The sequence below is a fragment of the Mytilus galloprovincialis genome, chromosome 4, assembly GCF_965363235.1.
Source record: "Mytilus galloprovincialis chromosome 4, xbMytGall1.hap1.1, whole genome shotgun sequence".
Classification (NCBI taxonomy): Eukaryota; Metazoa; Mollusca; class Bivalvia; order Mytilida; family Mytilidae; genus Mytilus; species Mytilus galloprovincialis.
The window spans coordinates 85149183-85161867 of NC_134841.1; the positions used below are offsets into that span (position 1 = coordinate 85149183).

General features: G+C 30.0%; 1 protein-coding gene across 5 annotated transcripts in view; it reads right to left on the reverse strand.

Moving 5' to 3' along the window:
* The window catches only part of LOC143073217 (protein FAM53A-like), a 49621-nt gene that overhangs the window by 14979 nt on the left and 21957 nt on the right, over positions 1-12685 (reverse strand). For 2 of the 5 annotated variants that reach the window (XM_076248580.1, XM_076248582.1), the window contains exons 3-4: positions 1359-1554; positions 21-81 (exon numbers count right to left, since the gene is read on the reverse strand). In XM_076248580.1, coding sequence (XP_076104695.1) covers positions 21-81; positions 1359-1448 — 151 coding nt within the window. In that variant the 5' untranslated portion in view covers positions 1449-1554. Of the gene's footprint in view, positions 1-20; positions 82-1358; positions 1555-1714; positions 1734-1842; positions 1991-8020; positions 8138-12685 lie in introns of those variants that run through there. The other 3 variants (XM_076248581.1, XM_076248583.1, XM_076248584.1) reach the window with 3 other exon arrangements.

The following is a 12685-nucleotide window of genomic DNA, read 5'->3' on the forward strand; positions in this document are numbered from 1 at the left end:
AGATAATGCTTTAACATTACCTGAGCCCTTAATGGCTGCCTCAGCATTCTTGGACAATTTAAACCCTTCTCCTGGCTGTATCTACAATTACAAAACACTTATGTTAAGTCTTTACTACAAATTTACAATGTAAATGTCCAGTCATGGCTTCATTATGAAATCAGTCTCCACCTTTAACAAACAACTAAAATCTCTTACTTAAGTTCTTTGGTAATAGTGTGGCTAAGGTATATGGAACATCATAAATTGAAGTACATGTTTTTAATAACCAATGCCCAAAGGTAAATGCAATTATGATTTTAAAAGCGTCTTATTGAAAAGGACAAAATATATTTACTTTATAACAAAAGCAACACATGAACCTTATATCTTTATAAACACATTAAAAAGCTGTTTCTTTTAAAATCAAACATCATTCAGGACTGAAGTGACACCTTTAATTCTTGTTCCATTAATTACAAAAGTAGATCGCTGTGACCTTCTTCTTCTTTTATGGTGACAAACAACTAATAACTGGGCAATTAAGTTAAAATTACTCTGACATGTCTGATAAAAGTTGTTGACATTGTGAGAATCACTCTTCAAGTTATCTTTGACCACTCAATAAATACTTGTCTAGCTCATAAAATACTTGAGAATTTGTCCTATCATACCTAAAAAGCTAAATTTTATTACAAAAAATATACTGATATATTTTGCACAGTGTGATAAACGATTGGCATTGTTCCACAGTATTTGGAATTTATATTTTGCCAAGACTTTGATTGTACTACAGTTTGTCCTTTACCCCACCCCGCCCTCAAGATCCTTATTATTTTGGTGTATTCATTTTACAAGTCCTCATGATATACAATAACTGACCAACATAACATATATTAGTCTGGGGATTTTTATCTGATAGCTGACCGATATCTGTTAGACAATTATGAAGACATCTTATTCATGACAGAGATTTCATTTGATGACCACAAATATTTTCAGCCACATAAAACAACCTATAAGGAATCTTATTAGACTTTGTATGTCCTCAGGTTATCATAATATCTCCCATTCTCCAGTCATAATTGTAAATGAAATATTTGTCACTGGATGTTAACCAAACAATTAATCAACCAAGCTTCATCCTTCCTTCACGTACCATGCATTAAATTCCTGCATCAGCTAGTACATACCTTTGAAGCTGATACAAGCGGTAGTAAGCATGGTATTTTGACATATTTTCCCAAACTTCCTCATACATTGGATACTGAATTAACAACATTATGTAATATTATCTAATATGTGTTTAAAAATTATAAAAAAAAACATCATACTATTCATTTTTTAAATACATATTAGTAACTTGTAAAGTTACTTACAAATGTAATTGGAGATTTTCCCTTAGTTTTGGCACATTCTTCAAGTTTCTGGTCCTTAAGCTTATCAGCCAGTATATCCACTGCAATCATCTTGTAATCCACAATGGATTCAAATTCACATATTAATATTTTCCATGGTGAATCACTCCATCCACACAATTATAAAGTCCTTATCAACATTTTCAATTCATTAAACCTACAAAAAAAGTTTAATATTTTGAAATCAATGTTCTGTTATTTAGTTTGTTTAATTTGAAAAAAAGGTATTGAGATGTTTTCCATTCAATTTTCAGCTTTCAATTCAACAAAAAGTACAAACTGCATAGAAATAAACATCTAATACACAATCAACAGACCTCATATCAAATGAACTTTAGTCCAAGTGTTTAGAAAAAATATAATTGTAACACAAGATCTTTTGACAACAAATATTAATACATCTATGACACCAAAATAAATAAGTTCTTTCAGATTACCAACTCACTGTGAACTACTTGTAATACAGATCCACTCATGCAGATAATCTCGTAAACGCCAAATATAACGGGAAAATTTTACCCTACCAATAGGTCCTATCAGTCAAATATGTAAATATGATATTGTACTTGAAATAAATGAAGAGTGCCATCACAAGCAAATACACAGGTGTGTACAAAGCTTAACTACTCACCCCATAATAAACAAATATTTACACCTTTTACAATATTGTTCCCGGTTTGTTTAGCAGCTGATAGAAAACATTTTCTTTAAATCAATAGCTCTCATTACTTCAGTTTGTCACTGTTTAAATTGTTTCAAGGTTCATTTTCATGGAAATTGAGAAAAACATTACTTTGAAGAGTAAATCATAAATTTTATTTTAATAAGGTTTTTATTTTTTGATCTCCTAATAAAGTACTCAAACACACCTAAATGTATGTGATAAGTTTCGAGTAGAAATTTGGATCTAAAATTTGATCCTTTATATGTGACTTTTGCCAGCTTTTTCTAAATTACTGTTTTGTGAATCAGAATAAAGGCAAATGCTATTAATGCACACAGACATAAAAACTAATGAAAAATTAAGGCCTACCTACATCTCTAAAATAAATCTCAGTTTTGGATTAATTTAACTGGAACAGAATTAAAGTTGTTGTATGTTTGCTGTATTATTAAAGTGACATCTTTATTGTGTGGTTTTCTTTCCCGTTAATGAACCATAATATGTATCCTATTCTATCTTTTTCAAATCAGTACATACAATGTACATTGCTATATATTTTGGCAGTGCTTTGTACCCATTATTGCTAAGTGGTTAACAGCTAAGATGACCATGATAAATCAAATAAAAAGACATTTAAAAAGGGGGCATGCAATCGGCTGCATTGCAAAAGTGATTAAAATTTTAATTCTGATATAAATAACGAAGAAAAAACTGACCCATGATATTTACACTTCATAGTTCTTTATTCTTATCATCCATTAGAAGAAAAATTTGACAAAATTGTCAAAATTTCCGTTTTTGGTGCATATCATCTACATTTATCCTGGTCATGATAATGTTAAAATAATCTTTCTTGGACATCATAGATCTGCCGAATAAACTCAACATAAAGCAACACCTACCATATCATCTTGTTAAAGTTTCATGAAGACTGAATAGACAACCTCCAAGGTCATTGAAAAATGTTTGGAAAAATTAAAAAAGCGAAGTATGTAAACTTGGACCATGGATTTAGATGACCTTAAAGAGTACCAAAAAAGTCATTGCTCAAAAGAATGTCAATCTTGTTGTAAGCCATAAGAACCTTCAGAAAAATGTTGAGATAAAGAACAGCAATAAAAGTGTTTCCTTTTTGATAATATCTGAAGTTTAGTTGACATTTTGTTTCTACATGTATGAAATGTTCCAAACTATAAACTAGTGAACCAATGCCTGGTAAATCTCCAATAGATATCAAAATATTTAACATGTATTTCATTTAAATGACTTTTTAGAACTTTCTCCTAAATTTTGGTATATATTTCAACACATTATTAAAATCATATCTGTCTTAAGTTTCTTCTGTTACAAACTAAATGCGTGTAATATATGTATGCTCTATAAATAGGCAAAATAATTTGTTTTCAGGTACCATGTTTTTTTTTAATTTACACTGTTGGTACATTGATTCATGTATGAAATTCTGTCAATATTCCAATACCAGCTAATTCATCAGCAATAATCTAAATTAAAATGTAATATATTTCTTCTATAGTTACAGCTTTTTTACCTGATCTATAGATCTATTGATGTTTTTTTTTTTATAGCCTAATTGGATTTTTGAGTCCATTACATACTTGGCAATGTGACAATTCGGCTGGTAGGTATTAATCCATTGTTATTTCATTATGGTAATTGATTTAATTACACGTTTGATTGCCCTGTCTTGTAATATTACACCCTTCTTCAACATGCTTCTGTTATTTCCAACTTTAGTCGAAAAACAAATATAAATTTCGGCCTGATTATAGTTCAAACCAGGTCAAAATATTAATTGGGTATTGTCTGTTAAGTATTCCAGTAAACAAAGTCAACTGTTACCCTGACATGTGATAGCAAGATCACTGAATGTATTAGGATATAGAGATTCAAAAATTGATGATCATGAAGCCAAATTTTAAAACAAAAATAAAGAAAGCACAGACTAAAAAAATGTTCAAAGAAATTCAAGTTGGTTTTCAAAAAGCAGAAAATTCAAGTTGTATACAAGAATCTCTATATTTCACTGGTATAAAGAAAACCTTAAAACTCAATAATCATATCATATATATAAATTTTATGGACACCATCACGAATTAGTTGATCCATACGATGTGTCTTTGACCAAACTAGCTAGGACATTTTTACTACATGGTAGATTGTGGTTTGTCATTACCTCGTCTAATCTTTTAATTACCAATTGTGACTGTTTTGCTGAGTGTGAATTCGCATTACTATAAGACGTGTTACGGTAATATTTTAATGTTGTGTCCTTGTTCTCCTCTTATATTTAATGCGTTTCCCTCAGTTTTAGTTTGTTACCCCGATTTTGTTTTTTGTCCATAGATTTACGAGTTTTGAACAACAGTATACTACTGTTGCCTTTATATACTGTGGATTGACTGGATTCATTTATTTTCGTAGGTACCATTTTTCATGGATTGAGGAAAACTTGTGTTTTCGTAGACATTTGATTTGATAGAAATTTTGTAATTCATTGAACATTTAAATTTGTGGTTACCTTGCAGAATCCTTGAAAATTGATATGTTAAGAATAATTAAGAATCTACAGTAAAACAGAACAAAAATAGATGTTTTGTAGTTGGTTGTGATGTTGGGTTGCTGTTTTGTTGTTGGTTGTCATGATGGGTTGCTGTTTTGAGTGGACCTTTACTAGATGAAAAGTTTATCCAAGACCTTAAAACCAATTTAATTGTAAGCAACTGTATTTCTAAAGGTTACTTAATTGTAATCAACAAGGGATTTTTCCTGTATTGCATGCCCTTACATTAGTTTCGGGTAGCTGTCTCATTCAGACATAACATTCATCTGATTTTATTTCATTCAATAATAAATTCCAAAATGTACAGGTTGTGGTTCTGAGCCTGGTTTAAAAGCCATTTTTTCTCTCAAGATATTTACATTTGTTTATACACTGTAACTGCCATTTGTGAAACCAAGGTGAGAGGGACATATAATAAATTTATCAATGTCAGAGAAAATATGCCTTTAGAGTTTGTACTTTCTCACAAACTATGATGCTTAGTAACCTAAAGGGTTGAAAAGATTAAATTTTAATGATTACATTTAGAATTCTTCAAGCAGAAAATCAAGACGAGGCCCAAATACAGACTTATCAAAATTATTTATATATTAGATGAATATTTTTACTTTTCATCAAATAAACAGAACAAGGAATTGAGAAGTACTTAAGCCAACAATACAATCATGTGTGATTTTAATATTTTGTGGTGTTTAGAAATGTTGGCAATATTCCAAGATCTAGACTTTTATTGTATTAGCCTTTCACCTTTATAAATACTAAGTATATAGATAAACATAAAAGGCTAAGATTATTCTTTGGCACCAAATCAATACTACCAGCATTCTTATTTTTTTTACAAATATTTTAATTGTGAATTTCAGATATGAAAATAGCTAAGGAGGTCCTATTTATTTGGGTAACGATAGAATGAGTGATTACTTCAGATAAACCATACCCACAAACGTGCTGTTAAAATTTCCTTATTCTCTTTAAGAACGAAAGACACGCAAACATTATAAGTTTAATTGTTATGTTTTCCAAATGTAATTACTAACCGTACATACATAATTTTGTTCCCTCCCACTGGGCCTATGAACGTCAAGTTTGATTAGAAGTCTTAACTTTTTTTAACTTTTAAAATATACCAATGGTGCTTTCAATTATATATGTAATTATAATAAACAACTTTTTACAAAGCAAAGCTTATGGTCCAATATCATAACTTAATTATGCCCGAGTCTTATAATTCTTGGTTTAAAAAATTAAAGAATATTATCAATAGGGTAGACAGTTCCAAGTGAACAATAGCACACTTAAATGAGTGACAAATCTAAAAATAATCACAATTGAAAGGGAGTTTTTCATAGACCCAAATGTTACAAAAAAAAATGCACATAATCTAGCAACCTAGGAATTGGTTGAAGGGAAGTTTGTCTTGCCATGTGTACTTTATTACTATGTAAAAGTACATTGTAATTGTTAAATTAGAAAGGAATCATGGCCTAAGGTTGTTATGAGTCTTTTTTACCCCTGCTGTTGGCTGTTTCATTGACATATACCCCATATTTCCTTTTCTAATTCATATTTTGGAAAGACAATTATTTTTTTTTAGATAACCAATAACAAAAGCAATAAATCCAATTCCGTTCTCAGAGGAAACCCATGGACTTTCAGGAAACAGCTGCCATTATTTAATAAATTACTCTAAAAAAAGGAAATGTCATAAACATATAATAATTCATTTTTTGGTTACAAAATTCACTGCTTAAAAGACAGTCAGATTTTTTGCAAAAATCAAACTTTTTTCCTCACAATTTTCTGTAATACCAGTCTGCACGAAAAAATGTTCAACTACTAGTCCAAAGACCAATATTCTGACATTTTTCTTATTGGGGCAAACAAAGTTTTGCAAAAACTTACTTACTTGAATGAATTTTACTTGTCTGGGGCATCGGACCAGTGGCTAACTGTACAGACTAGTAATACAAATGTGAAAATAACATGAAGAGATGAGATATGATTTCCAATTTTGAGTGCAAATGGTTTGGGTAAAACAACTATAGCCTCATGGACTCATGAACTCGACTTTAACAGTTACAATTTCAACAGAATGTTGGACTTTAACAGTGCTTATTTGGTTTCAAGGGGGTCCGAACCCCCCTGGCTACGGGATGAATCTTTACCTCAATATGTTCTCTTTTTTCCCTTCATTACAGCAAAGAAGTATTAAAATCCAATCAATTTAATATTTCATATGTAAATATCATATTTCCTATATTGATAATCCTACCTTGCTATATATTTTACTTTGATAAAGAAATGAACATTTTTATTCTGGCGTAATGAGGGTTGTCTGCAAAATTAAATTCTTTTCAAAAACACTGTTGTAATTTATAAAAAGTTGTTCTCCAAAAATCTTCATCATTAATGGTAAGTTCATAACATGTTTACCATTTTTTCATTTCTATTCAAAGCTTTTTTGTTGATTTATTATTTCAAACGGTTGACCGAAATATTAAAAACATTCTGATCAATGTCAAAAGCCAGTTCAAAGAAGACTTTAAAACTCATCTTGCATGTCAGAAAACAGTTAAAAAAACTGTTGTTCAATAAAATGCACAAGGATGGATATAAAGTAAAGTAGTTGCAACAACTGTTATGATTATGAATTACTGTCAGCTGTCGGTGCAGGATTTAATAAAAGTTACCAAACAACATTGTGAGCGTATGATCTATTAACATTTGCATAATTTGAACCAAATTTTTTATCTTTCTAAAATCATTATTATTTCTCTGTATAAAAGTATAAAACCACTGTGGCTTAATTCTTCATTACTACATGATAATAAAATGTTTTCCAGGTTTAAAGTTGTATGCTTTTCTATGTGTGTTTGAAATAAATAACATTAGTACCATGTTAACAAATATATTAGGCAGACATGAGGCACTTTAAATACAGTAAATAAACTCATCATAGATACCAGGATTAAAATATTGTACACCAGACGTGCAAGACGTGCGTTTCTTCTACAAAAGACTCATTAGTGACATCGAATTAAAAAAGTTAGTAAAGGCTAAATAAAGTATGACAATAAAAGTCTTTTATTAAAACCTAATGAAACGATCTCAACTTTTCTGAAATTTATGTGCACATGTTTTATATGATCTGCACATGAAAACTTGTGGTACACTAAACTCTTATTTGTACAAAATAAATATCAAACTGACGTAACTATCAGATAAAACTATATTGGAATACAATGAATGTATAACTAATCTAATATGAAATTGAATTGTCCTAATTATTCATATATATATATATATTTATCTCAAAGCTAGAGGAAGATGATTTTACAGTTTCTATTGTTATGTTTAACTAAAAACAACTGTACTCACATTCACAAAGAAAACTTCCTTTCAAATCAAATGTTAATATAAAAAACTTTAACCATTTTCACTTCAATTTCAAAGACAAAATATATTTAAAATACCAAATACAGGTTTAAATGTTTTACAATATTGAAATTATTAAATGCCTTACCTAACTATACAATCTCCAGTATATATCCAAATCCTATTTATCCCAATAAGGTTAATTATCCCTTAGTGACCTACCGATTAGCATATAATGACCTTAAGTAATCCTACATGCACAAAACGAATGATTATTGCTTTGTAAATTATTAATAAACCTAATTAGCCGCAGGCATAAAGATATTAATTTTGTGTGAAGAAATAGATGAACCATAATACCTATAGATATTAATTTAACATAGTTATGTTCTAAAGCGTCATGAATATTAGATCAAAACTATATTCAAATGTATATTATAGGGTCAAAGATTGCATTTTTATCCTTTCAAAGACAGCAAAAATGATGTAAAGAATAGGTATACTAGCTGCTTTTCTAATATTTCTATATTTTTTTTTAATTCTGAACAAGAATTATTTATGTAAGCTTATTAAATTAATATGTTTCCTTAATAACAGGGTAATACCATTAGCATACAGTAAATTTAAAGCTTTACATATGAAATGTAAGTTACACATACAATGAAATGCACGTTACACATACAATGAAATGTAAGTTACACATAAAATGAAATGCACGTTACACATACAATGAAATGTAAGTTACACATAAAATGAAATGCAAGTTACACATACAATGAAATGTAAGTTACACATACAATGAAATGCAAGTTACACATACAATGAAATGTAAGTTACACATACAATGAAATGAAAGTTACACATACAATGAAATGCAAGTTACACATACAATGAAATGTAAGTTACACATACAATGAAATGAAAGTTACACATACAATGAAATGTAAGTTACACATACAATGAAATGAAAGTTACACATACAATGAAATGCAAGTTACACATACAATGAAATGTAAGTTACACATACAATGAAATGCAAGTTACACATACAATGAAATGTAAGTTACACATACAATGAAATGAAAGTTACACATACAATGAAATGCAAGTTACACATACAATGAAATGTAAGTTACACATACAATGAAATGTAAGTTACACATACAATGAAATGCAAGTTACACATACAATGAAATGTTACACATACAATGAAATGTAAGTTACACATACAATGAAATGCAAGTTACACATACAATGAAATGCAAGTTACACATACAATGATATGTAAGTTACACATACAATGAAATGTAAGTTACACATAAAATGAAATGCAAGTTACACATACAATGAAATGAAAGTTACACATACAATGAAATGCAAGTTACACATACAATGAAATGCAAGTTACACATACAATGAAATGAAAGTTACACATACAATGAAATGTAAGTTACACGTACAATACTCTAGTTCAGGGAAACAATGCGCATGTGCAAAATCGATCGTGATTTTGCGTTATCGACTTATTAGATACGAGATTTGTTAAACTGGGGGCATTATCAGTTTATTGATTTATCAGATCGGCATCGTTATTACTGTAGTCAGATTAATGCATACTTTATTTTCACATGCTATGGCAAACGAAAATATATACAACATATGACAAACAAAAGGCAGCAGAGAACAGAAGTTACAGAGTGTACAATAATATTATGACACTATATGTGATTTAATATTCCAAGCGGCTGCATTTGAATAAATGCATAGTTTTACTGTCAGAGATTTAGAATAAATTATCTAACTTGTACCGATTTGGCCAAGAATAGTAGAATAAATATAAAATTCTATACGTACAGATCTATACGTTGGACATGATAAAACAAAATGATATTCCTTCTCCAAAACATTCATATTGCAACATATACAAATTCTATTTTCTCTTTGAGTATTCAGATAACGACCAACTTCAACATTTAATCTAAGTGTGCCGCTACGCAATTTTGTTAATACATACTTTTAATGAACAGTTCTGTCGTATATTTATTTTTGTGTCAGAAAATTCATGTTAGTAGGTAGAAAAATGATACTAAATGCGATTTTTTTTTTGTTATACTACAATTACTATAGAAAAAAGACCCCCCCCCCCCTCCTAGACAAAAAGAAAACAATTATTGTCGTCTTGTCGAAAGCAAGGAGGTCTTTAAGATTTATGAGTGAAATAGCTGCCTACTTGGATCTTTTGACATACATCCTTCTTTTTGGGAAGTTTAGCGAAAGCGATACTTAGCGATGCTAGATCCGTCCTCGACATTCACACCGACTAATTCAGCATTTAGGTTCAGTCTGTGGTTAAAGTTTTGTTTTACATTGTCAAACATAATGGAATTTTGGGAAATTGGGAGCTTCTTTATGTCCAAAATACAGTATCCAGGGCAAAATTTTGCAAATATTTATTTTCATTTTTCATGTTTTGTCTGAGGTTAAAGATTTTTGTGCAGTCATCAATAATCGTTTTGTTTAATCGTCCAGTTGCAAGTTAAATGCATATCCATGCAGGTCAAGATCATGATAATGATATATGATTGTTGAAACTATTTTGTTCTACATTGCGCTGGACTTTCACTCGTTTGTTCAAAATGCAACAGTCAGAGTAAAGAAATTGTATATATCTTATAAGTGGGTGCTGCTTATTTAATTCCATATGATGATCTGTAGCTGTTTGATTTTATGGGAACTTATTTTATCATGGTTTGACTGACAAGGAACGTATATATATTGTACCAAGGTTTAACGTCAGATTATTTATACAATATTGAAAACATAATCTTTATAATGCCATATTGTTTATTTTTTATTGAATACAGTGACACATAATATCATTCATTACAACTATGTGTTATGACCAGCAACAACTTTTCAAAAAGATCCGTCTTACATGACAATCATATGGTTTAGGTTGTTTATCTATATTCTCCCGGAAAAAAGCTAAAGAGAATAAATTATGTAGTGTCACCATTGTATGATATACTGTTTCGGCAATTATTGCCATTACGCCAGCATGTTTCTGGAAATTATTATCAATCGACAAAAAATTATATTTCTGCACATAAACTTCTTCAAAGTTCTTAACAGCTTCCAGGGACTTGAAGGACTTCGTTCCTTCTTTTAATATCAAACATTTCGTTTTGGCTATTTGCAAGCAGTAATTTCAAATTTCATTTCCAATTTTCTCCCGTAATTTTTAAACACTAATGTCCCGAAATTTTTCAAAATATTATTTATTTTACTTAATTACACATAAACATAAACAAACAAAAAACAGATGACACACAACGACTTCACAGGTAAACGGGAAAGTGGCAGGCGTCCTAATAAACGCCTATTAAACACCGAATATTGATGTGTACCATATATGACTTTGCCCCCAGTTCATCCAAATCTCGCATATTCTCACATGAATTTTAATTAAACGCTTGACCCACTCAGAATTCTAGGTCACGAACAAGCTTTCCTTGAACTAGAATATTGAATGTAAGTCACATATGTAAGCAACTATAGTATTTTTCTTCAGTGGTTCCAATGTTCCTTCCAAAAATTATTTGGAAAAAAAATATTATATCAAATCAAGATTTTTTCACTGATATTTGCAATTTCTAAACTATTACTAAGTACATGTACCTTGAAAAACTAGAGCATTTAGGAATCAATCAAATGATCTCATAATTCATGGTAAAATAAAATGTTTATTTTATAAGACTTGCATGTAAAAAACAAACAGGTGGTCAACTGTTCTAAAGTAAAGTAAACTTAATCTGTATTTTAGGGTTCTTAGTACAGTCATAAAATATCCAAACTTTAGCTCAAAGTATATTATGTAAGATTTTCAATTTTCAAGGTGTATAACACTGAAGGGTAACAACCTGAAAAGAATGTTTATAGGTGGATAAATCAAATGTGCATGAAATACACAAGGAATGCATACATATAAGGAAACAGTGTTTGTAGTGTTGTGTCCTCATCTTGACAGCTGCTTAGGTAGACATTAAACAATGAACTATTGAGTCAACATCTATAGCAATATCTTGGTTTTACTTATCATTTATTTAAAAAAATAAAAATAATATAAAGCCATTACTTGTTTTTGTCAGTAAAAAAGAGACGAGTGATGCCAAAGGGGTGTCTAAAATTACAAGTAAAAAAAAAACAAACTAAACTAACTCAGATATGTTCCTTATATATAGTGTCTTTTTGTTGTTGGGATGTACAAGAACCCTATCATGTCCACTTGTATTTTTGTCCATCTGATGAGTTAAGCCTTTTTCAACTGATTTTTATAGTTCATTCTTATGTTGTACTGTTATACCACTGTCCCTGGTAAGGGGAGGGTCGGGATCCCGCTAACATGTTTAACCCTGCCACATTATGTATGTATGTGCCTGTCCCAAGTCAGGAGCCTGTAATTCAGTGGTTGTCGTTTGTTTATGTGTTACATACTTGTTTTTCGTTCATTTTTTTTATATAAATAAGGCCATTAGTTTTCTCATCTGAATTGTTTTACATTGTCATATCGGGGCCTTTTATAAGCAACTATGCGGTATGAGCTTTTCTCATTGTTGAAGGCAGTACGGTGACCATAGTTGTTAAATTTCTGTGTCATTTTTGGTTTCT